The sequence below is a fragment of the Pteropus medius genome, unplaced genomic scaffold (genome assembly GCF_902729225.1).
Source record: "Pteropus medius unplaced genomic scaffold, Ma_sr-lr_union100, whole genome shotgun sequence".
NCBI classification, from domain to species: Eukaryota; Metazoa; Chordata; class Mammalia; order Chiroptera; family Pteropodidae; genus Pteropus; species Pteropus medius.
Window position 1 is genome coordinate 14091812 of NW_024342471.1, and position 27412 is coordinate 14119223.

Below are 27412 nucleotides of genomic sequence, written 5' to 3' on the forward strand. Positions count from 1 at the left end.
GCGTTGTCTGCAATTGCATGATCGGACCCATGGATGTGCTAAAAGTGAGGAATCAAGGTTTTTGACACAAGCCACTAATAAGATGGAAGTTGCCATTAATTGAAATGGATAAGACTGAGGGAAGAATGAGTTTGGTGGTGGTTGAAAGATGATCAGGTCAGCTCTGGACATCGTTAATTCCAGAGGCCATTAGCAACCCAGGTGGTTAGGTTGAACAGGCAGTTGGATAAAGGACTTTGGAGGGCAGGGGAGAGGCCTAGCCCAGAGGTATCAATTGGGGAAATCATTAGCATATGGATGGATTTTAAAGCCAAGAGATTGGATGAAATAATTAGGAGGAATGAGTGTGGATCAATGGTTAGCAAACTATGCCTGCAGCCACATGCAACCAGCTTCTTCATTGGTAAATAAAATGTTATTAAAACACTGCCACACCCATTCATTTCTAGGGTCAGAGTGAGATTTTTGAAATCAAGATTACAGAGGTATTACAGTTTATTTTAAAATAGTCCCTTGCCTATGATTAATAGAAATTCTGCACAGATTCTTGATTTGGATTTTCCTAGTTATATACCCTTGATTAAAAAGCTGTCTGCCATGTCTAATAATGGCCACAGACCACTTAATATAGAGAGGGAGTTGAGTACTTCACATATAGACTTTCATGCACTATACCTTAAAGAGTCTGGTGGTATTATCATCCCCATTTTTACAGATGGGGGCACTAAAGTGTACGGAATGTAATCTAACTGAGCTTGCATAAAAATTTAGTGAATGAAACTTAGATGTAGCTCAGATCCTTCAGTCTCCAAAGTTATATTCTGAATCACCCCTTTCTTCCTGGGAGACATGTGGATTCAGAAAGGTTGAAAAGCAGTCACAACACCCATTAGTGGCAAAGCCAAGTCATCTCGGCCCAGGCCTAGGTCCCACTCTATAGGTCAAGATGTCCTTTTAAAGGAAGCAGACGTACTTCCTTTTAATTCAATTGGGTCTTTATCCCGCCCTCCCCGCCAACCCCCCATTGTAAAGACTTCTTGGAGAAAGATTCCTTTTTTGTCTTCTAATTTAATGTTGCTTTATCCTTTTTTTTTTTTCCTCTTTATAATTCTTTAATGAATCCACATATTCCCTTTCCACAATTTCACTTCTTCTATCTAACAGCATGGAACTTTCCATCCTTTTGACAGAGTTCTACAACAAAGGTTAATTACTTTATAATTTCATTCTCTTAAAAAAAAAAAAAAACAGCACGCTAAAATTGCTAATTTTAACTGTGCTTCTTGTCAGTAGGTTCATGTAAATTCACTGCAATTAAACCAGATGTTTTCTTGTGCCTAAAAGTCAGGTGGTAATTTAAGAGAAATTTTCATTTCAACATAAAGGAACATAGAATGTAATCAAGAGGAGTTTTCTCCTCTCCTGTCTTATTCTCTCCTTTCTTCTAACTTCCCCTTCATTTGCATATCTGAAAAGTGGGGCTAATGATGGTGAACTTTGAGGGCAGTTGTGGGAAGTAACAAGTCAGCTCATGTAAAAGCATGGAGCCTTGCCTGCATAGTCAACAAGAGTCTCCTTCCCTGCTTATCTTGTTCAGGTCTTTTTTTTCTTTTTTGTCTCTCCATTACAGGTGCCATATTTGTTTGTTAGTTAGTTTATTATAAACACACCCAGAACTAACTTAAGAAAAATAAAAATTATTTGAAAACGGTTCAGAGACCACCATTACATAAGACTGTAAACGAGTCTCATGGAGACAAGATACATTTAGATAATTTCAATCCATTTGTATTTTTTGGTCTTGTTGAAAGAAAGATATTTTTTTCTGGATAAACTTTTACGTTTTAAGTCGAATGTATCTTTTCAGTGGAACAATACAGTGGTGTGTTAATAAATATATCACAAAGAGTTTTCCATGAAAAACAAAACACCAATGTTTGCCGATTTATATGGTGTAAACATCCCCACCGTGGCCAATTTCAAGCAAAAATATGATACCATGGAACTCAGAGGTGGGAAGAAAGGCCAATGATCAGCTCTAGCAAGCCAGTATGAATATAGATAAAGTATATTATACATAGCCTCATCTTATTAAACCGTGTGTATAAACAGGACCCTGTGCTATCGTGAAAGAGGCATGGGCTTCAATGTCAGATATTCATTCATTCAACAAACAGTTAATGAGCACCTACTATATGCCAAGCAGACAATTATATATATATATAATTGTACATATATATATATGTATATGTATATGTACACACAGACAAACACACACACATTATTTCAGATGATGGCAAGTGCTACAGAAAAAATAAAGCAAAGAGAGTGTTAGAGAGGTTTTGGCCAGGTATAAGATTATATATTAGATGATCAAGGGGAAAAAAATCACAAATAAGATTTTGAGATCTATTTATTGGCTCTGCCATTTTTTACTTGGTAACTTGGACAGGTGCCTTAACCTCTCTTAACCATGGAGCTCTTCTTCCATATACCTGTATCAATAGCACCTGCATGACAGTATTTGGTAATTGTATCAATGAAGACTATCAACACAATGCCTAGCTCAAAGTGAGCATTTAGAAACCAGAACTGCATTTTCCTTACCCTTTATAATATCTCAAGGTCAAATTGTAAACATCAAAAATGTACTGAGCTCTCATTAAGAGATGCCTTCAGGACTTAGTAAGGTGTGTATCGCGTTTTATCCTCCCACTAAATGACCATGGGCTGTGTTACTTATCGCCTTGCTGTCACTGTCTTTTATACTTTTCTTCAGACTTTTCTCTTTTCCTGATTTTACGTGCTGCATCATGTTACTATACCTGTACCTACCCCTAGCAACATGCAGCCTCCTTCTAGCTTCCTGTGACCTGAGAAACCAGATGATAGGCTTGTTAGAAATGCAGAGAGAATACAAGCTCATTCCTGAGATATGTCAGTCTTCCCTACAATTAAAGTACATTCACTATATTAAATGAAATAATGTATGTGTTATATGTAATTAATATTATATGTTAATTACATGAATATATTATGTACTGTTACTAATCATAAGCAATTTGAATTTTATATAATTATTATAAATTATATGGGAGCCTAAATTTCCTTATTGTAAAATAACAAAAATAATAGTATTTCCTTGTTTACATTTGGGGTTAAGATTAAATGAATCTATATTGCTGGTGAAAATGTAGAATGATACAACATACATGGAAGAGTATGTCAACATCTAACAAAACTACATATGCATTTACCCTTTGACCCCAGCAATTCCACTTTTAGGAATTTCCCCTGAACCTACACTTCCGCAAATACCAAACAACATGTGCACAAAGCTATTTGCTACAGTATCAATTGTCATAGCAAATAATGGGAATGACCTAAGCGTCCACAGGACACTGTGTGAATAAACGATGGCATATCCACATAATGAAGTCCCACACAGCTCTATAAAGGAACGACACGAGCCTCTATCAACCCACGAACCAACGTGGAGTTGTTTCCAAGATACATTAAGTGAACCCAAGTGCAAGATGTAGAATGTACCTATTATGTTACCTCTTCTATAAAAAGTAATAGAAAGAAAAATAGATTTTCTGTTTAGCAAAGTGAACTATGGGAAAGATATGCCCCAAATGAATAAAATCGTTTACCTTTCAGGTGCAGATAGGAACAGTGAGAGAGAGAGAGGGATGGTGGCACCGTTTCTCTGAGTCAGTTTCGACTTTTGAATCATGCACCTGTTTCGATGTTAAAATAAGGACACTAAAGACAAAAGGATGGGTGAGAAGCAAACCTTAAAAATGAAATAAATGGACCTAACTAAGTATCCGATTGATAATATAACCCCACAGAGAAAAGACTGAACTCAAACGCAGTATTTTGACTGCCTAAGGAGAGAAAAACTGAAAAGAAAATCTTAACCTAACTTAGTACCTTTTTTGTTGGTTAGAGGGATTGGTACTGTAATTCTGAAACTATTTTTATATGGGATGAGGGCACATGCGGGAGATTTCTGAGGTGTTGGATTTGAATCAGTATGAGCTCATGATTTAAAACAGACCAATTATATTCCCCACCCCTACATACTTGAAGAGTCTAGGAACAATAACACACCCACTGAGCATACTTAAACTGTTTATCTTTGTGCCAAACTACCACTTCCACTGGAAGCAACCAGAAATCCTCAGGTAAGTGGCTGACTTCAGGTCTGGGGCAGAGACCTTACATGGATAGTCTTAAATATTTTGTTGTGCCAGAAGCAAGGAAGACTAATGAGAACATGGCAAAGGGTCTGGGAGCCAACTTGAAGTGACTCCCACTAGCCTATATGAGACCATTTGAGCACTGAAAAGAATCATAAATAATGCTGGATTTTAATACATTGAGTGATGCCTAAATGATCTATGCATCAAAAGGGACATTAAAAATGGGGATGGGGATGAGGACAGAAAAGCTCTTCTATAAAGAAGAATATTAATTGATATATGTAGAGGAAACGATAGATCTAAAATTCGCCCTTTTGTAAATGCCAATGTAATAATGGTTCCAAGTGAAGATTATCAAGGAGTGCTAAAACCACTGGGTGAAAAGTTCTAGGGGACCAGGATACTCACAGAACCTCAAATATCACTGCACAGATTAGCTGAATTACAACAGGAAAAGGGTACTGCATTTACAGTGGTAGGAGTGGGTGGTGCCCATCTTACTGAGTGACCGAATGCAGCATACCAATAGACAGGCTCCCCCCACTTTAGGTACCTCTCAACATGGTACAGTGAGAAATATACATCATCAACCCATGTAGCATTTTTGCCAAAACCGCCTCATGTTATGGTTTGTCATATAAAATCAGGTTTTAACGATTACTGGCAATGTGAATGTAGATTGCCTATTTGATTATTTTTAAATTAATGCTGTATCTCTTAGATATTCCATCATGTTATGGATATGTAGGAGAATGTTCTTATCCTTAGATCACCTGTACTATAGAGTTTAGAGGTCAGCTATCATGATTTCTGCGATTTCTTTTTAAGTAGTTAAAATATATATTATACGTATTTTTAAATATGGTATTTCTATATATCTATCATACATATACATGAATAAGAAAATGTAGCAGAGTGTTAACAAATGTTGATTCTAAATGAAGGGTTTGCAAGTGTTTTTTGTATTATTGTTTTAATTTTTCTATAGCTTTGAAATCTTGGGGACAAGTCATTTTATATAACGTGCCGATTAGTGTCTAGCGCAGTGTAGGCACTCAGTAAATGGCAGCCCAGATGAGACCATCGTCAACCTCAGTTTTGTCTTTCAAGGCCTCATATACCCCATTTCACCGTCTACGCTACAGTCTGTTGAAAGGTGGAGAAGTAACCACTAAATAAGTGAGCTACGGTTTTGAACGAGACATTTGTGAAAAGAAGAAAAGTAAAGAACCCGTTCAGTCTCCTATCAACAGCTGTTTTTCAGACGAAGTGGTGGGGGCTCAGTGGCCATGAACTTCTCTCACCAGCAGCGGATTAGTTTGCAGGCCCTCAAAGGCACCGGGGTGCTGAGATTACAAATTCTACAAATTCTCCTGAAGACAATTTTGTAGCTCAGATGAAAGCAGCATGAGTCCCGTCAGCTCAGTCGGAGAGGTTGCTTTTGGCTCTCCAAGGGGTTTCAGTTAATGGACTAGAGACCCGCTCCAGCCTGAGGTTGGCCTCGAGGTGAGTGCGTTCCCAGCCAAGAGAAATGGTGCCCCTCCCCTCCTTAGCAGAAATAGACCCTAATCCTGACACACAGAGGGGCCCTGTGCTCTTCTGGGACCTTTCCTCAGCCCAACGGTTGCTGAGGTGGGGCCTCAGAATAGCTACAAGACCGAGGACCGGTATCTCATAGCCGTTGGTGTTTTTAATTTGATGATGTCCACATATCTCGGTAGAGTAGGAATTGATGTTTTATTAATGGTGCTTAATTAAAATTTAATTTTAAAGCACTGCTGCTCTCACGTCGTTTTGATTAAAGGCTTTGTGATTTTTTTTTTTCCTGGTGACAAGAAGGAGAAAGGGAGAGGTTGAGGCATAGCTTGAAGCTGGACTTGGGACTTGCCGTTGCACATGTAGGTAATGCTCAGAAAACAGCCTGGGGTGAGCAGAGCATCCTGGAAAAAAGAATCCTGAGTTGTTTCTGGGCCCAAGTGCTCTCATTCAGCTCCTGAGTCCTGAATTTTCATGCTGGGTTTCAACCGGGGCTCCTCCCTGTCGAACAACCCATGGCCACTTGTCACTTGCCTACCCTTCTTGTCCTGACTCTGCTTCTCAGATCAGGCAGTGACCACACTGCCATTCCTTGAGAGTCTCTGTCATATTTTCTACAGCCAGTTGGAGTAGATATCTAGAACTCTGGAGAGGTTTCCTAGGGCAGGTATGTGGTGTCTGGGTTGCTGTGCTAGAGGATTCTTTGTCAGTAAACATATTTTTTTCATGTGACTTAATGCAAATGTGGCAGCTACAGTTATTGAAAACCTACAATCTGCTGGGCATTAATCCAGTTTCTTTACATATGACCCATTTCAATGAACACCAATCTATAAGGCAGGTACTATTTTCATCTCCATTTCATAATTGAAGAAAGTAAGGCACCAAGAGGTTAAGCATCTTGTCCTAGGTGTATCTGGCTCAAACAGTGCATTATTCTACCTGCTGGAGGAAGGGGCTGTACATTTCTGAAACAATGAGCCAGATCTAGGAAAAGGTCTGAAATTTTTATCAGAAGCCAAACCCAGGGCTGCAGAATGAAGCCAAGATGAGATGCCCAAATCCTGTGTTGGAGATTGACGGGAATGGATCCACAGGAAGCAGAACACTCAGATCACCTGGAGAAACTGATCCAGGTGGAGAGCTGTGCCCACAAAGGATTGAGGTTCATTGCCAGGCAAGAAGGTGGGGGTCAAGGTGACAGAGGCTGGGTCCCTACTGATGCTGCCACCTAGAAGTACAGTCTGCAGCGGTTGCAAAGTGAGTCGCTGCAAAGAATGAACGTACAGAGTGTCAGGAAGGGTTTGTCATGAAGATGGGTTGTGTAAAACTTCCAGTTCTACGGTGGTACTTGAAGGAAATGAGAATCGGGGAACAAGGTGAGAAGAGGCTGGCACTTCTTCCTTTATTTCTTTATGAGACTTTGCATCTGAGAGTGTGGGTCTGGACCCACCAGAGGCCATCAATCAGGGGTCCTGGGACTTGCACATATGAAACAAGAGGACTAGATGGGATTGCTACGTTAGAAGTTCTGTCTTGAGGATCTAAGGCAAATCTAAGTCAAGTGGGGGTATCCAAGCGAGTATTAGGCTGGATGTAGTCAGTGTGTGTGCTAAGCTTTTCATATATATTTTCTGATTTTAATTCTTTAAGAATCCAGAGTTGTTTGACTCTCAAACTCAACATATATAAACAATATAATATACAGCTTGTGTTTCGAGGGCATCAATGCGTTTAAAGGTTGGGCATTGAAGGTGGTATAAAGTGAGAAGAGGGACCGGGGTCTAGAAAGGTCCAACTTGAGTGCATGTCTGTGGAAGAGCTGCTGCGTCTATGGGAACAGCGCCCCCTGGAGTTGCACGATGCATAGCCTGTACTGAAGATCTTAGAAAAGAGGCAGATGCAGACAGAAGCAGGAAGAATAAAAAACCTCGTAACTGACAGGTATGGCTCTAACATCCCCCACTCCCAAGCAAGCACGTTTCCCTCACTCACCGTCCTCCTCCGTCTGCACCACCAGCTCTTCGCTCTCCATCCGGCCCTCGGGGTTGGACAGCAGGAGCCGCAGCCGGATGGTCATGAAGGGGCGCAGACCCCGTAGGGTGTAGTGGGAGGAGGTCTGAATGACCTCTTCGGCCTCGTACTGTTGCTGGTTGAACACGTACTGGTACTGCACCGTGAGGTTGTAGCTGTGGCAGCGGGTCACGGCGTAGCCAAAGGGCTCCCACTGCAGGGTCAGCTGCCGGGCCCGGATGTCCACAATCTCCACGTTCTGCGGGCCATGCACCGGGTCTGCAGAGCACACGAGCAAGATATAAGAAGAGGCTGTCAGGACGGTGGGGGACCGCTCTTCCATCTTACCTCCGTCTTTCAACCACCGCTGCCTGGTTTTAGCAAGAGTGTAATTTAACATGTTTCTGTAAATCAAACTTTTTTCATACTTAAATACATGCATCTAATAGAAAACTATATGAAGGGAAAATCTGAATCATTTGCCATAAATAAATGCTAGTCATAAAAATAAATGCAAAATCGTTAAAGTCTTAAAGGTTCACCAGGTACCAGCGAAAACCATCTTGGGTACCAACGACAGCACACACACCACTTCGAGGATGTACTAATTTAGGGGGTTGCTGGAGACCTGCGTCCTTACATTTGATCAGGCCACATCCTCTCCCTTTGGAAATCAGACCCCTCTCTTCAGTTAGTTGCACCGAGGTGCACAGGCTGGCAATGGAGCAGCATCCTTGCCACACAGCACCTAGTAGATCCAGGTGGTCACGTGACCCACTGACTACACCTTGGAATATCCCTTCCTTTCATTCACAACACAACTCATCATTTCCTAGCCTCCTATGGCAGACAACCTTTAACCCCTCTTCCTCTCCTCTCCACTCTTTCGCAAACAGGCTCCTCCAGGGACATCGTTCTACAAGCAGATCTGATCATGCATTCTCACCATAGCGCTGTCTCCCCCTTCATCCCTCCCCATAGATCTTGCTCCCAGAACCCCATATATAACATGGGCTATGTGTTATTTTATTATGAATATTCTGTTTATAATTTACATAAATTAAAGAGATGTTTTTGTACAAAATAGATTACAACCAATGAATGTTTTCTTTCTTAATCCCCACAGGTAAAGCTCTTTCTATAAAGTTTATGCATTTGTTATGATAGACACATAACTTCTTTTGTGATCAGCATCCCCATAAGTTCTTGTGTCAGATTCTCTTAGCTGGGAGTTGTTAAGCATCAGCTAGAGATTAAATCAGTATATTTTTCCCTAGTTTACCTACAGGATTTTACCAAGTTATATAATCTCTCTGGGTCCCTTTTTATTCCATTGGTAAAATGGTGATAAAAATAGCAGCTAACTTCATTGGGAGGGATAAGGGTGTGTGGGGGGGGCGGTTAAATGAGATGTTTGCAAAGCAGTTAGAATTGCACCTGGAACTTAATAAATACTCCATACATGGTAGTTTTTCTTTTGCAGTAATAGGACTAGTAATAAAAATAATAATAAGTCTTCATATGCCGCATCTATTCAGATCGTCTTATAAGTGGCAGTGCTGGGTAGCATCCTGATGCAAAATGATGGATTCTACCATTTCTTCAGTCCCCTCAAAGCACAGGGGTAAAGCTGCCTCTGCGCCAATGCAGCAAGAAGAAGGGGTGTGGGTCTTGATGCTAGCTGAGTTCCTTGATCTGTCCCCATGGAGAAAATGTCCTGCAACTTGTGTAGAGCCTTAGCAAAAACACACACTTCAAAGCACTTCTCTTTTGAGGATACCGAGAAATATCTGGGGGCCTAGCAAGACTGCCCACACAGTGTTGGGGACAGTCGGCAGCCTGGCCACAGATCAACTGAGGAGTTCATGGTCACTCTTATAGCTCGGTTATTCATGCTCACAGGTCCTTTGTGTAAAGAAGAGCCAGCATTCCCAAAGCAAGTGGATGACTTTGAATCTGACATTGAATGAGCTGTTGCTGAGAGTCCATTGTACTGAGCCCGCATGGAACAGAAGGTGAAGAGTGCGGTCTCCACAGCTGGGGGGTTATGATCTGGTGCGGCTGCCACCGTTGCTCGGTTTCACAACTCACAAAGACACGAGGACAAATGTACACGCACAGGGACAGCGAAAAACTGCTTGCCTAGGAAGTTCCAAGCGTTTCCATCAGCCTGGCCCGCCGGAGGCTTTTTGTTCATCCAGATGCTGGAAACCTCCTGGCCGGGAGGCTGCCCATTCTGCTCAGGATCTCACTGCTTCTCCCCTGGGTGTGCTTTCAAAACTGATGCTGGGCTCCCATAGCATGATGGCCCTGACGGTCTCTCACCTCATCGCAGAGAGAGAACAGGAACCTTTAAGCCCCTTTGAAGTCCAAGGTTAACACCCCGTTTTGTCAAATATCTTAAGATGTATCACAGTCCATGTCAAATGTAATTTTGGGGATCCCCAATATACCCTTAAATGAAACAATAAAAACAAAACACCATGTTTGGGGTTCTATCATCTGTATCACCTTGTGACCCCGTAACAGAGGGACTGCTAACCCTTCTCTACAGACGAATACACTCAGGCCCAGAGAGGTCCAGGACCTTGAACAGAGTAGCAAGACTAGCAGTGGCAAAGTGGGGTTTTGAACTGGTGACTGTCTGACTCCATACCTCGTGTGCAAAGAAGATGTGCATGACCAGAAGGGCGCGGAAAGAGAACTGCACTGCGCATGCACCCCGGGAAAGGGGACCCAGGCTCCCCCACTCTCCTCTGCTCTGCTGTCTGCCTCCCTTCCCGCTGGTGTCTGGCAATCCCTCTCTGGCTTTCAATCCCTGTTCACTTTGGAGACATCTCCTCTGAGCCCCTGGGCAGAGCTCAGTGGCTATTGTTTTCTCCTATGGTTAACCGCTTCCTAATATGTTAATCATTTTCCACTGTGACAGCTTTTTAGAAATTGCCCCGCCCACTAGAATGCAAGCTGTTTGAGAGCAGGTGTTCTCTGCTCGTCCTCCAAGGCCCTCCAGCCGTGCTCAGCCCAGAGACCCGCAGACAAGGACCTCAGTAAGTGTCAGTTGAATGGATGCCCTGTTTTGTAAATCTCAGCACAGCCGGTGAGGATAGCCTGGTCCTGCCCTCATCCTAGAGGACAGCACAGTTTCGTGAGAGCCACGCAGTAAGGGTTGCAGCCCTGAGGGGGCAGTGTTTCTGTATTTGCTCTGCACTATGGCACTGTGAGGAACTGAGACCAAGGAAAGGACATAAACGCCAGGCATGTCACAGTCATCGGGACCTGGGGCGACCTGGGGACAATGTTGTGAGAAAGCCCAGTACTGTAAAGCAGAAGCGGCTTGACCTTGAGGGGCCTGAGGCCCACTGCGGAGGGCGATGTGGAGATTCAATCACACTTAGAGCGAGGCTGCCCATTGGCCTGTTTTCCCACCTGGTCTCCAGCTACTACGAAATTCTCCCCATAGCTCACCTGTGCAGGTGTGCACATAAACACCTTTCTGCTTCTCTTAAAGCAAGGAGCAGGCAGGGGCATCTTTCTAAAGAGGGCAAGGGATATTGTAAGCCTGCCACAGAGCAAAGAAACTCCTTCCCAGAGCTGGAAGGTCAGGGCACAGGAAAAGTCGTTCCCTCCGAAGCATGTGTGACTGACTGTCATCGGATGGGCCACAGGGACAGTGGAGCTGGACAAAGCACAGCTTGAAGCCAGACTGTGGTGCTCACAAGCTGTGTGACCTTGAGCAAGGGCATGTCATCTCTGAGCCTCCACTTCCTCGTCTCTAAAGGAAAAACTATTGCACTAATCTTAGAGGGCTGTTAATGAGCATAAAATGAACTGCAAAGAAAGAGAGAGACTACCTCTGCCTAACAGTGGGCATTTTTCTTAGCGAGAATAGCCTTTCTTGGAGAAATACCTTCAGACGCTTGTTTGGAGTAGAAGCTACTCTCCCAGGGCCCTGGGATCCGTGCTGCTATCTTTGGAGGAACTGAAGAATGAATTTGCTGGTTGCTGGGACTGACTAGGAGAAGATGGGGGTGAACAAGATGGCAGAAGGCTGGGCGAAGCCCAATGTGACCGTTCTCTGTGTGACTGACTCCTAGATTTTCAACAAGGTCCTTGAAATAGCATAAAATGGTTTGCCGTGATTGGATTTTCTGTGGATTCCAGAAAGGGCTGAGGTTGGCATAACTCGCTTGGGCCAAATCACATATCGCATGGGAACACAGTGACGAGAGGCAAAGGGGACTTGGAAAAGATGTCTGTGTGTTATCGACACCTTGAAAGACGAGTTTTGGGGGTTCTCCATACTGGAAATGAAGAAGTTCAAGCGAATCTCAGTCCATATGCAAAAGGCAAGAAGATCTCAACTAATGGGTTAGATATCGGCAGCAGACTGCTTTTGAAGTTGGACTCCCATTCAGAGAGGGAAAGGCAGCGACCTTTGAGCAGTCACTCTGGGCTAGGCACCTGCAGACTGAAAACAGCTCTCTGGCTGAGGAAATTGAGGCCAGTGAAGGGATGTGACTTACTCAGGGCCACACAGCCAGGTCCCCAGCCCTCAATTCCCACAGCACTTTGCACTGCTGTCTGGCCTACTTGCCATTTGTCCCGCTTTCTAAGAATTGCTTGTTCATTTATTTATCACTCCTCCCAGGCTGCAAGGGACCATGTTCTGTTTGTCCAGCCACCCCAGGACATGGCACAGGGTCTGTCGAGGGGCCCGTTTATGTCTGTTAAACTGAGAGGAACAGATGGTGATCTATCTGTTCTGGGGAACTGAACCCAGACCCCCTGACTCCACGGTCCCTGTTCTGGCCCCTCCAGCACGTCGCTGACTCGTTAAGGTGAATGTATCTATTTTTGCATTCAAGCAGGAGAATGTCCTGAAATCCTACACAATGGAAACTGGTTTTCAGAATGTGTGATGCGGCGAGCATTCATGCTTTCAATCTGAGCCTCCCCACCCCCCAAACCTCGGCTGCCAAATCTAGCTTCTGCTCCAGTAATTGCCTATGGCAGGGAGAATCTCAGGTTTACATTCAGATTGGTGCAAACAAGTTGGAAATTGCTGACAAAGCCTTGTGTGCGCAGTGGAGATTGGTTTTGTTGAATTTACTTCCCCTGTGTAAATACGTCCAAGTCTAGAGCCTATGGTTTCTGCCTCCAGATAAGGCTCCATTCATATGACCTTCTTGAGTAACAGCCCACAGGCCACTGAGATGGCAAACAGCAGGAAGGGAGCACGGCTTGTCTGGGAAGCTAGAAAATCATCCTCTGATGGAAAATCAAGTTGCCTCAGCCTCTGGGTACACTTTCTCTGTGCCCTTAGACTTGGCAGCAGGGGCCCTGTCCTGAGCCCTGTGCATTGTAAGGAGCACACTCAGGCCCTCCTCAGGCTGTGCCCTCCTCCTGGAGCAGGAGTCAGAGGGCCATTGTGTCCACCTGGCCTCTGGTGTCCCCCTTCCAGAGAGGCCTCAGGTATCTGACACCCCAGAATTCCCGGCCCCAGTGGCTTCAAACTCACTTCCGAGATCGGTTCAAACCTCTTTCCTTGGTCTTCCCCAACAGGATCAGACTGCAGTCCACAGGTGTGCACTCTTAGCCCCACCGGGGGACCAAAGGATGGCCGTTGCGGGGAAATGGACGGAGCTAGGACACGAGGACTAAAGTCTCCAGACGCCTATGTGCATGAGGCCCTGCACGGGGAGAGATGGCGTCAGGTGAAAAGGGAAGGGCCACAGGCCTCTGTCTGTATTCTTGTCCCAGGGCCGTGTGCGTTCGTGCACATGTTAGGGACAGGCATACGTGTGTCTATATGTGTGAGCATGCACGTGCCTGGGCCTGGGCCTGCGTCTGCATGTGACCGACTGACTCGCGTCTTCAGATGCTTCTTCATTCTTGTAGCTGCCTCTGAAGGCAGGTTGGTTCCTCTGACCTGTGATCACTGCTCAGGTATCATTTCCTCCTGAAGTACCATCTTGAATCGAATACCTGAACCTGATATGTAACTTGTACCCACCTGCCTCCAAACTCCTTTCTTCATTTTCCACTGCCCACTCCCCGAACCCTACATTCCTAAAGCAAAATGTTGCATCCTGAATCCTTTCACGCCTCCATGCTTTTGCTCATCTTCCTCCCTGCTTGAGATGCTTCTGGGCAAATCCTTATTCAATATACTTAAGGCCCATCTCTATTGTTACCCTTTTATGTAACTTTCTCCAAAAGCCTCCCTTGCCTAGGCAGAGTAAATGTCTCCATCACCTGTTTCCCTTAACACATTAGCACACTTCTCCCATTGTTTTTATAGAACTTCGAGTTTATATGTTTGCTTCATGTTCACCTCCCCGGCTAACCTGTGAGCCCCTAGATTTCTTAATTATTTAATAATGAGAACATATAGCTGCTTAATAAATAAATTTAAGAATAAACAGATACAGCAACTAGAAGATGACAGAAGATCAAACCGGAATTCCACTGCAAAGAAAAAGCAATAAGTCAAGGAGCAAATCAGGTCTCTCTTTACACTTCGGTTGTTAAGGGTAACCATGTGGTTAAGTCAGAATTTAAGCCTTTTTTGTTCTATGTGGACTCGGCCTCCATCTCTGCTGTGAAAGGCAATAGCTACAGAATCTCTTAATGACCTTAATCAAGGCAGAATATTTTATTAAAAAAGAACAGCGAAGGAGATTTTCAATTCATGAAATTTCTATGTATTTATCTTTGCTTGTGGAGTTGACTGTAACATATGTACTGTTCAAAGTTGAACCTAAATTGAGATAATTTGGGGCACGGGCTGAAAACGTGGAGGTGGATAGCTTGTATGTAAAATTAATTTTTTGTCCATTTGGAAATGCAATTTGAATTCCTTTCAAATTAAATTGCAATGGAGTCCTAGGCAGCTGGAAACATTATTGCCAAGATAATCTGATGCTCCAAGAGCAGTTATACATTGACAGATAGTTCGATGTGACCATTAATTTGCAATTTTGGCATGGAGATGATACACGAAGGGAAAGCAAGGTAAAAGGAACAAAATTAAAATCCATCTTCTTTTCAGTATGATCCAAACCTACTCTCTCGCTCACTTTCAACACCTTCTCTAATTTATTTCAGATGTTTGGTGGGCAGGAATTTGTTGACTATTACCACAAACATCTTGAGAAAGTAGGCAAGGACAGAAATTTAGAGGCTTCATTTGGGGATGCTGGTATTCTGACAATCCAGGGTCACCGGCTGCCACCTATCCTGACAAGTAGAACCATCTAAAGCTAAAACATGTTACCTTGTGAGAAGGTGACCAGGTTGTCACCTTCTCAGAGCAATGCCATGGAGAAGGTAATTCATTTGCATGTCCACCGGCTCACTCACTAATGAAAAAAGACTCCTGAACATGGAAGCATCATGACCTGGTGAAAAGAATACCGGCTCTGTTATTGCCTGGACCTAAAGCATTGATCCCATCTGTATCTATGCCTCACTTTTGTCATGTGTAAATCATAAATGACACTCCCTGCCTTGCAGGACTATGAGGTGAATTAAGGAGACAGTGTCCATCAAGTCCCTGGATGGTACTTGACATAGTTACAGCCCCTCAAATACAGCTCCCACCTCCAGAAGGGAGGCCGGCAAGGGAGCCATTGAGATAGAATAGGAGTCCAGTAGGTTACTGTGGAGCCTTAGCCTGGTTCTCGATCTAACTGACTGCTGGGTTCATCCTTTTAACCAACTATAGTTTGGACTCAGCGACCTTCCATTAATGTACATTCAGATATTGCTGTACCTATTCCTTCCTTTCTACAAACATGTCCTGGACCTCTGAGATAGGAAAGGTATTAGGGATATAGGTGAATGAGACAGACACTTCTTGCCCTCCTGAGACTCATGCTCTAGAGGGGGATGCAGACAAAACAATTATAAAGGATGAAATGATGGTGCCTGATGAGTCTTTTGCAGAAGAAGTGCTGGGTTTCCAGGCAGCACATGACAGAAAGATACAGCCCAGCATTCGAAACTCATCTGAGCCAATTTAATCATGACTTGTGCACAATCCTTACATTCTTTTTCATAGAAACCAGAAGCCACTGAAAGAAATTTGAGGTGAGTAAAGGTTAATGATTCTCTCATGACTGCATTATGAGGTTATAATAAAAGCAAGTCTCAAGCCAAATTCTCCTGCATAGATAAGCATTTATCACACAACTGTTTATTAGCAAGCAGGTACAAAACAGGTCAAACAATTCATTCCATAAAGCTCAAAAAATCCCAGCAATCTGTCCTTTTAGGTGATCTGGTTACTATCTTGCCTGAAAGGGTCATTTAAAGTTGTTATGACAGTATTCTCAGGTAGGCGTTGATCATTTTTTTTTTTTTTTTTTTTTGTAAAGGGATAGACAGTAAATATTTTAAGCTCTGCAGGTCAGATGCTGTTGCAACCATTCATGTCTACTGTTGTAGTGCAAAGTCAGACATAGACAATATGAGCACAAATGAGCATGGCTGTGTTTCAATCAAAATTTATTTACAAAACCAGGTAGCCAAGGCCACGGACTGTAATTTGCCTACTCCTGTTTTAGGGGCAAAACTAATGATCTCATTGTTACATCAGACAAACAGGAATCTCCCTCATCCAATGGGTGACATGGGCCTGTTTAGGAATCAAAGCTTGGACACCACCCCTGGCATTAAAATCTACAAGTCTTACTGGGTTCTTCTTCAATATATATGTCTAGAAAATTTGGCCAACCCACATATTTCAAATACCTTCCATTGTACCAATGAGAGTCAATTTATGACATTATTATGCTAGGCAACGGGTCCCTGATTTCAAACGCAACAACTAATTTCTGACATTTTGTATGCTAATTAGCAAAATGCAGGTTGTTGATCAGGATGTATCAAAAGCACCTGGGCAATGTAGAGCTGCCTCTAGAGTAGAGGCTCTTGACTAGAAAACCAGGGGACTGTCCCTGACCAGTGTGGTCTTAATTGGAAGACTGGGCTATAGCTCAACCTATAACTCAACCACAACATTCCATTGTTAAATATTTGAGAGTAAATCACCAACGGCAATGCTGAGTCTAGAGGCCAAGAAGGCTGTCCTGAAGAAGGGGGCCTTGGATGAAGAATGGATAAGATTTAACCAGGAGAAGGTGCAAGGTGTGGAGGGATGAGGCAGGGAGAGTAGGAACCAGCAAGGTTAAGCTCCAGGCAAAGAAGGCAGCCCATTTCAAGTCCAAGAGACGAGAATAAAGGAGCAAATGGCCATCGGGATTCTGATGCAGGAGTGGACAGGCCATAGGGGCAGCAATCCCCTGCCTTCCACCACACATTCACACCCCTATACAGTGATAGGTTGGGCCAGTCTGGGTGTTACAGGTTATAATGGTCCCTCCTCCCATGCCTAAAAAGTGAGTAAATATAGCAACTAAGGCAGTGGTGACAGTGTGATACAAGTATTCTTTGCTAAAGGTAAAAGCACTGGAAAAATTCCATCTTTTAATAAATATTTATGAGGTCCTCTGTTGCAGGTACTCTATTAGATGTAGAAGAGGACAAAACAGACAAAAATTCTCTCTGTCCTTAAAGGGCTTATGTGCCGGTAAGGAGGGGGAATTAAATAATATACAAAATAAATCAGAAGATTATATAGCATGTCAGAAGGCAGTAAGTGATCTAGAGAAAAATTAAGCAGGGACGGGCGTCTTGCCTAAAATTTTACTTCTTTGATTTCAAGTTCTACCACCAGCTCTTTGATCTTTTCTGATCTTTACTCTCAATTTACACTGGAATTCTTCACTTTAGTATAACATGGTTTAGCTTGAAATATTACTGAGCACCGATGGGGTGGCAGGCTTGGTGTCTGGGGCATAGTGTTAAAAACAGATGTGGTTCAACCTAACGAGTCTCTGCTCCACCACCTGACTCCATGCTAGTCCTGCCCATAGGGGGCGATAGAAGGGTCTGTAAGGAGGAGAAAGAAGCTACTTCCTCTTCCGGTAGGCTTTGCTCCATCATCATTTCTGTCCTAAGAAGGACATTCTGTCACAACTGTTGGGTCTATTTTGCAGTTTCTCCAGCACTCAAAGAGGCAGTCTCACTGCAGAACCTCAGGGACAAAAAAATTCTGCTGCCTTCTCTGTTTTTTCCTCCAGCCCTAGCAGTATCTGCTTCCCACAGTTGCTACCTTAGTGTAACATCTTCATTTTCTCTTTTTACCTTTTCAGTTTCCTAGCCTTTTTTTATATATAGTTAACCAGAGGTTTCCAAAATTCCTTGGTTCACAGTACCCTTGGTGTTTTGATAATTTTTTCCACAGAGTTCCTAACCAAAGAAATACCTAATTGTTTTATTTATCAGTTAGACCGAACAACGTGATAAGTATTTATATCCTAGCAACTTAATAGTGGTTTAAGAAAACGGTGCACACAAATCAAAGGAAAAATAGTTTACTTTCATTTTTAACAAGCGTAATTACTCACTAATGGGTCACACGCATCTACTGAGCATTGAACGACTCAGGCTGGATTCAGATGAGACACACCACTCCCGTCACCTGCTCCACTGCGATTTCTATGCAATACTTGCTTTTCATTGTAGAAGCCCAGCTTTGCAGAGATATGGTGTCATTGAAAGGAATACAGCTCATCTAATGTTGAAACTCTGGACCACCTCATCTTAGTAGTTTGTATGGTGACTGACAGATGACACTGTTTCATGACAATTTCAAGTTAAAAATGTAAAAGCCCTCACATGGTGCTTTTGTGAGTTCATTGTGGTATCCCCGGCTGCCTTGACACAGTTTGAGAACGAGGCTTGTTAACAATTCTTTATAGGCAATCCATTCTGTTGAAATAAGTGGTGTGATTTATCTCCGAACTAGACCTTGATTCATCTAGGTCTCCATTGCCTGAACTTCACAAACATTCTGCATCCCCACCCCTACTCTCCTCCCAGCACTCCAACCTGCTTGGTACGCCCTGCCCACTTATCTGATGCCCTAGCTGACCACACTCTGCTTCCCGGCTCTGACTCAGACCTGGCCCTTCCCTCTCAGCCCCATCCAGAAGCAGCCACCTGGATCGCTGCCGAGCTGGGGAGAAGGGTGGTCGGCCACGCCTCCCGCCACATCCACTGCTCAGAGGCCGGGAAGAGTGACATGGACACAGGCGCGAGATGGCAGCATGGAAATAAAAGCTTCAGAATGTTTAAAAATTACTTCTGTGGCAGACGAAATCGAGTTGGAAAGAGAGAAGCAATTTCTAAATGATATGGTTTCAGTTTTCAGAGAAAGGGAAAGAGTTTCAGGGTAGGGGGTGGGGAGGAGAAGGTGAGTCCATAACATCATGTGGCCTTCACTTCAATTCACACTTCACGGCAAATCTCCTTGTCTATTTAAAAAGAAAAAAGAAAAAAAAGCTGGAGGAAGACTTAAACCTGAAACATCTCTGATGGTCAAGAGCCCCCTCGCCCTGGGCCCAGGTGAGGTACTTAGCATTCTGAGCACTTTGCTTCTCCTTGGGAAATGCTGGCTGTGAACGATATGGGCACTGGAATTAGGAAACGGTCTTCAGTGTGGCTAATTTGCCATCACGATGAGGTGGATGAAAAGCCATGTGCAAATCGAATTATTTCTAGGATAAGTAAAACAAACAACCGGAAGTATTACCTCCAGAGTGGACTCTGACAGCCCCTCTCCCTGAACAACTACCTCGCCTTCCAGTCGGAGGGTTTGGCATTTTATATTCAGATCCGGGGCTTTTCAAAGCAGAGGCAGCTCATAACTGAGAACCCTCCCCCCCTCACCGCCCCCAACTCTAGGACATCCTTGATCTCCCAAGGAATCGCATTAATCTATAGACACTATTCAGGACTGCTGGACCTTGAAGAGCCCTGCTATGTCAGCAGCCCCAGAAATGCCTACTAAGCTTTTTTTATGATGTCCAAAGCTTTATTCTTTGAAATGTACAAGAGTATCATTAAATTGAAAGAAAAATTTCAAACAAAAAAACATTATCAGTTAAAGGAGGCTTATTCTCTGTCGAGTCTCATTTGGGACCTACCTGGGCAATGAGAAAGGGCACGTGACAAAGCAAAAGCAGTCTCTTCTAATCACTTCGGGGCGAAACACCAAGAAGACGACCCCAGTAGAAGAGAAGCCAGAGCAGAACAGTAGCTAGAAGACCCACTACCCTGATTGTCCGCCTCACTCATTTGTGAAGCACGGTCTGACCTTGCTGAGCACCTCTCCGCAAAGGTAATGGGCTAAAATGTACATGTCGTGTTTCCTGGCTGACTCATCTAATAGACGGTGGCCTCTGGCCATGACATTGTGAGACACAATCCTAGCACAGGCTCTTACATAAGCCACTGAATGACAATCCTCCATATCAGAATTGTGAAGAGATCACTCTTTTCCGTGACTTGCAATCGTAACTTTCCTTTCTAAAGCTACCCCGGAACGTGAGATTTCCCTTCAGAGTCATCGGTCTCCATGCCTCCCCCATGCTTCATCTCCCCTCCATCTGCGAATAGTGTTGCTCATGTGCGCCTGATGTTTTCACACTTTCTCTCTCCTGATCATCAAAACTTATTGATGAACTGGGTGACCTCGAATGAATCATTTTACCCTTTCTGAGACCCAGTTTCATAATACGTAAAATGGAGTTAATGATACCCACCTCTTGTGATTCCTATGAGGCTGAAATGAGATTATAGGAGCTCATATATTAGTAGGGTATTGAATTGCCGTATAACACATCGCCCCCAAAGTCACTGGTTTACAAAAATAGGTGTTTATTCTTGACCTCATGCATCTGCTTGACTGATCTGGGCTGGGCTCGGCCAGGCTTGGCTCCAGGCTGTGCTCAGGTCAGCTCCGTGTGTGTTTATTCCAGGGCTCATCTCTAAGGGCATGTTCTTTCCATGATGGATGCACCAGAGCCAAGCCAACCAAGGCAAGAGCTCTTAAGCCCTCTCTCATGTCATGTTTGCTAATATCACATTGATCAAAGCAAATCACTGAGCAAGCTCGACATCACTGGGGCCACGCCATGCCTCGCACAGTGGGGGAGTGGGGCTGGGAGGACTGGACACATACTGAATGATAACCCAAACTACCACAGATCACTATGAGTTTATGGATTGGTTAACATGACCAGCCAGCACGTTTTCACATAGCACAGACTTGGTCCCCTGACTTTGAGTCAGGTCTCTGGGGAGCCAGAAGATTCTGCTGTAACCATAAGGTGTAGGCAGTTGCCTGATCTACCTCCATTTGGACTATTATGTAATTCGTCCTTGTGAAAGATGGGCAGAAGTCTAATAGACCTGAAGAAAACACCCTCCTCCCCAGTCTCAACAGAAATCTTCTGATCCACCAGCCAAACTCATCAAGTCGGCTCAGACCATATCCCTCCACATATACCTCTAACCTCGCCTCCAATCAAAACTCATGTGAGAGGCAAAAAAAATTCCCTCGTCCCCCCGCCTCTCTGCAATCTGTCCACATCCTAATACCCAGGATGTGTGACTATGTTATCTTACATGGCAAGTGAAGCATTGTGGATGTGATTAAGTTAACGGCCTTGAAATTAAGTTAAGGGTGATTATCACGGAATATATGGGAGGGCTTGATATACTCATGAGGGTCCTCATAAGAGAGAAGCATAACAGAGAGGAGGAGACATAATGCTATGCTGTGGGCTTTGAAGCAGAGGAAGGGGCCATGAGCCAAGGAATACAGGCAGCCTCTAGAAACTGGAAAAGGCAGGAAACAGATTCTCCCCGACTCCAAAAAGAACACAGCTCTGTGGACCTATTTGAGACTTGTGACCTCCAGAATAATAAGTTTGTGTTGTTTTAACCCACAATGTTAGCGTTGATTTGTTACAGCAGCAATAGGAAACTAATACAACCCTCAAGTACTGTTCTGTTTCTTTCTGTATTTTTTATCCACACTCTTCACTCTCATTTCTTTTCCACAGTAGACACACATTATATGTTTCACATATGTTCCTTTGCATGAATGAATGCTTGTAAAATGATTGGAATTACTTAGTATGCATGCGTATTATTATGTAAATTGGAATGTCTTATACCTCCTTTACCTTTTCATCACTCGGCATTCTGCTTTTGGTATCCACTCATGCTGCTGTGTGCCCTTAGTCCCTACCATTGCACGGAGTTCCATCGTGTATGTATGTCTTCTATAATTTACCCATCTAGCCCCCAATGATGGACAAGCAGTTTGTTTCCAACGCACCACTACTAGGAACTATGCTGTATTAGACCTTCTCAGGGATGCCCTCTTCTAGATGTGTGTGAATTTCTTTGGGAAATGTAGTTCTCAGAGCAGAAGTACTGACTTACAGAGTAGATGTACACTTAATTCAACGAAATACTCTCAGATTGCTTCCAGAATAGTTGCACCAAAACTCCTACTGGTATGTGAAGTTTCCTGTGGACTCAGTCCATAGCATTATCCAATTAAAAAAAATTTTTTTTTGTCAATCTATGGATACAAAGTGTTTTTCCCATCACTATTTTAATTTACATTTTTTAAATATTAATGAGTTTGATAATTTCTTCATATATTCATTAGCCTTTCAGGTTTTCATCTTTGTTAACTCCCAGTTCATATCCTTTGCTCAGTTATCTACTCATTTGTAGGAATTCTTGATATAGTCTACATTGTTTTTTCTGTTAACTGTTCATGGTGATCTGTGATAAATAAAAATCATTTGTTTTTGGTGCAGTGAAATTAACACATTTTTAAATGATGGTTTGTTATTTTAAAAAATGTCTCTCAAATAGTAGACATGACATCTGTCCTCAAATTTCTCCCTTGTTCCAGACATATGGTCAGGGTGCACTTTTCAGATCCTTTGAAATTAGGTGTGGCCATGGGACTTGCTCTGCCCAATGGTATGTAAGAAGAGATCTTCCAGAGTAGCTTTAAAGCTCATGTGTGATTGGTCTGTTTCACTTTCCCCTGCTGCAGAGGTTGTGAAGTTTTATTGCCATGAAGCTTTCTTCAGCTTGGGTCCCTGAAAACTTGAGGAAGCAGAGCCATCCTGCCAATCCCTATAGTCATAAGCACGAGAAAGAAACTTCTGTTGTGGTTAAAGCCACTGAGATTTAGGAGTTGTTTGTTACTTGAACTATCTTGACCATGTTCTTTCTTGTTTCTCTCTTCCCCTTTCCCCGTTCTCCTATCCTAGGCAGCCATTTTAATATGTGTATTTTGTGTTCTTAGAAAATATATTTTGTGATACGTGCGTTTTTTATCTAGATAAATGGCTTTGTGTTTTCTTGTTCTGTTTTTTTTAGTTTCTTCACTCAGGACTATATTTTTAAGGTCCAACCATGCTGCTGTATATACACACGAAGTCTGTTGCTGCTTACTGCTCTGCGGTGCTCAAGGATGAACAACCACTGTCATATCCCTCTCCTTCTCCCAGTGAAAGACATACAATTTCGTTTAAGAAGTCCTTGCCCAACGCTAGGTTATAAAGTCATTCTTCAGTATTATTTTCTAATTTTATAGAGTTAATCTTTCACACTGACATCTTAGATCTTCTGGAGTCAACTACCTTGGTATGAGGTATTACATTGGGATTCAGTTTTATTTTCTTCCACATAGTGAAAAAGTTCTCCTCAAAAACATTTACTAAATAGGTCCATCCAATTGATTTGTAGAGCCAGTTTTATCACACCTGAAGTATGTGTTGTTGTACTATATGTACGTCTGTTGATTCCTGAGCTCTCAATTTTGTTCCATCGGTTCATTTGCCTGCTATAACATGAATACCAAACTATTTTTATAATTATGGCTTTGTAGTATACATATTTATATTTGGTAGGACAAGTCCTTTTTTAAAAAAATCTCCCCTCAATTGACAACTATTGATTTTTAGTCTTCTCTGTTTTAGAGAACATGTATCAAGTTCCTTAAAAATACAACAGGAACTTTTCTTGACACTGCATTAAATTTACAGGTAAATTTGGGGAAATTTTTCATTTGTGTAATACTATCATTACATCCATGAGCATGTACTGTTTCTTCATTTATTCAGATTTGCCTTCAAGTCTTTTATTAGTTGTAAAGTTTTCTCCATTGAGATTTTATATATTCTTGGGCTAGTTAAATCCTAAATATTTTAAAATTTATATTACAGTTGTTTTAAATTAGATTTTCTAGTTCATTATTGTTGGTATAGAGATTTGCTATTGATTTTTGAAAGTTGATCTTATAACTGGCAACCGTGTTGAACTTTCTTATTATTTTTCATAATATTTTATTTTCCCAAGAGTATTATCATATTATCTACAAATGAGTTTTATTTCTTCCTTTCCAATCCTTACATCTCTTATTTGCTTTTCTCTCCTTAGAGTGTGGACCAGAAACTCTGATATTATGTTAGATAGTAGCTATGAAAGACAGTACTTTTGTCTCCCTGATCTAAAAATGAATGCACCTAAATTTTCTATATTAAATATAATGTTTGCTGTAGGATTTTCGCTTATAATCTTTGCCAATTTAAAACAGTTTTTCTCAAAAAAGAACTCTCATACACTGCTGGTGGGAAAGTAGGTTGGTACAGCTACTATGGAAAACAGTACAGAAGATCCTCAAAAAAATTAAGAATAAAGATGCCTATGACTCAACAATTCTTCTCCTGGGTATCTTCCTGAAAATTTTGAAAACATTTATTCATAAAGATGTATATATCCCTAAGTTCATTCCAGTATTATTCACAATAGCCAAGACATGGAAATAACCTAAGTGTCCTTCAATAGATGATTGGATAAAGAAATGGTACGTATAACATATGTACAATGGAATACTACTCAGCCACAAAAAGGAGGAAATATTGCCATTTGTGATAGCATGGATGAGTCTTGAGAGTATCAAGCTAAGTGAAATAAGTCAGATGGAAAAGGACAAGAACCATATGATTTCCCTTTGTGGAAAATAAAACAGAAAGCAACAAAAGAACAAACAAAACAAACAAACTCATAGACACAGACAACAGTATAGTAGTTACCAGAGGGGAAGAAGGTAAAGGAAGGATGAAGAGAGTAAAGGGGACCAAATATATGGTGACAGAAGACTAGATTGCGTGGTGAGCACATAATGCAATATACAGATAATGTCTTATAGACTTGTACACCCAAAACTTATATAACATCATTAACCAATGTTACTCCAATAAAATTAATTCAAAAAATATTTCTTCTATTTTTCTAATAATGTTTCAAATATTCATAACTTGGTGGCAAACTTTATCAAATGCCTTGTCTCATCGATCGAGATAATCATTTGATTTTTATCCCTTAGTTAATTAATGTAGCAACTTACACGGAAAAGGATGTAAATCGGGGACAGCCAGAGAGAACCAACGCACAGGTCAAGGCATGTGAAAGGCTGTGGCGCTTCCTTGCCCTCTTCAGGTGCACCACGCTCCCAGCACCTCCATGTGTTCACCCACCTGGAGGCGCCCCAAACCCTGTCCTTGTGGGTTATTATGGAGGCTTCATTACATAGGCGTGTCTAATGAAATCACAGTCCATGGGCGATTGATCTCTACCTCCTGCCTCTCACCCCTCTCCAGAGGTTGGGGTGAGGGTTGGGGTGAGACTGAAAGTTCCTGTCAACCAGCCCCCACCCTTAGGTGCACTCAAGTCACCACATTCACATAACAAAAGATGTCTTTCTCACTCTTATTATTTGGGAAATTCCAAGGGTTTTAGGAGCTCTGTGCCAGAAATAGGGACAAAGACCAAATACATATTTCTTCTCATAAATCACAACACGGCAGGGGTTATTATGAACAAATCTGCTATGATATTTGAGCACAAGTTTCTATGTGAACAGAAGTTTTCATTTCTCTGGGATGAATGTCGAAGAGAGTAATTGCTGAGTCATAAGGCAAGCTCATTTTTAGTTTTAAAATAAACTGACAAACTATTTTCCAGGGTGACTGGACCATTTATATTCCCACAGGTAGTACACGAGAGATCCAGTTTCTTCTTCACCAGCATTTGGTACTGTCACTATTTTTTACATTAGCCATTCGGGTAGGTGTATAGTGATGGCTCCTGGTTGTAATTTGCATGTCCCTAATGGCTAATGGTGTTGAACATCTTTTCATGTGCTTTTTGCCATCTGTATATCCAGCTCATTTGTTTTTAACTTTTGTTTCCTAGTAAATGAATTTAAAGCTCCAGATTTTCCTTCAAGCATTGTTTTAGTTCTGTTTATTACCATTCACTTCATGATTTCTTTATGATTTCCTTTCTAATCTAAGTGTTATTTAGTAAAATTTTATTTAATTATTAAATTCATGAGGTTTTTAAAGCTGTCCTTTAGTTATTAATTTCTAATTTTATTGTATAACAGTTGGGAAACATGGTCTGTATGATATGGAATCTTTAGAATTTAGTTGGGCTTCGTTTATGTCCTAATACCTGTTCTATTTTTGTGACTATTTTGTGTTTTCTCTGTTCGAGTGTACAGTTCTAAGTATTAAAATTATTTAATATTAATTTCCAATATTTTAATAAGATTGAATTTATGAATGATATATTTTGAATCAGCAACATCTGTTTTTGTCTACTTGATATTCTGTTTAAATAGATTGATATCCTGGTTTGATCATTAATTTGCCTCCACTCGAATGATGATCATAACAACCACCATAATTTGTGAATGATTATCTACTTCATGTAACGTTTTAAAATCTGAGCCAGGCATTTGGCTAAGCAATTTGCTTATATCACATTTACTTCTCACAATTATAAGTCTCGATGTCTCCATTTTACAGTTGAGGGAACTGAGAGTCTAGAAGCGAAGTGACCACACCATGCACCCGGCAAATGGCGGAGCTGACATCTACATGCAGATGTGTCTACTAAGTCCATGCTTTTAATGACTCTGCTCTAGGATGCAGTTTGTTCATTCGCAAAACGAGGGTGTTGGGAGGACCCTGAGGTTTCGTTTTCAGGCTGAGAAATTCTCCATCAGTATCATCATCTGAGTGAACATGTATTGAGCTCTCGCTATGTAAGTTCTAGGTTCTGTGCTAAGCACTGTAGGTGTATGATCTTATATCAGGAAACAAGGGCTCAGAGAAGGTTCCCAGCAAGGATGTGAACTCAGAGGTAAGGACTCCAGGGTCTATGTTCCTAATCCAAATGCTGGGTCCTCCAAGGTGAAATGGGGGTTTTATAGACATTCCACGTAGTACCACAGGGCCCTGAGAGGGAGGAAACGGTGTGCTTCCTGCACACATCCATCCGATGGTTCTCTGGTCAACCCCAGGGACTTCTAAAATAAATCCTCTGCTTCTCTTATGTGATGGAATTGTCCCTTTCAATTGCTTGGAATCTGAAGCACAGCATGTTCTGATTTTCCAAATGTGCTAACCCACTCCTAAATGCAGCACTCAGCCTTTGTCCAAGGTGCTTTTAAACTATTAGCTCCTTTCCTCCTCTTCGCCACCCCCTCCGCCTAAACTCCCCATTTTCTAGGGAGGGACACAGACCCACTTACATTTCTGACCCTTTCCTGTTTTCCCCCAGGAAAGCCCCACCCTAAAATAGACTGCTAAGCCAGATACAACTTACTAGTGTCTTTTACATGTGGAAAAGTGGGCTTT

At 42.2% G+C, this 27412-nt stretch overlaps 1 protein-coding gene across 2 annotated transcripts in view; it reads right to left on the reverse strand.

The window, feature by feature from the left end:
* Positions 1–27412, reverse strand: part of PTPRT (protein tyrosine phosphatase receptor type T) — a 937324-nt gene that overhangs the window by 330395 nt on the left and 579517 nt on the right. For both annotated transcript variants that reach the window (XM_039864357.1, XM_039864356.1), the window contains exon 8: positions 7743–8039. In XM_039864357.1, coding sequence (XP_039720291.1) covers positions 7743–8039 — 297 coding nt within the window. The remainder of the gene's footprint in view (positions 1–7742; positions 8040–27412) is intronic.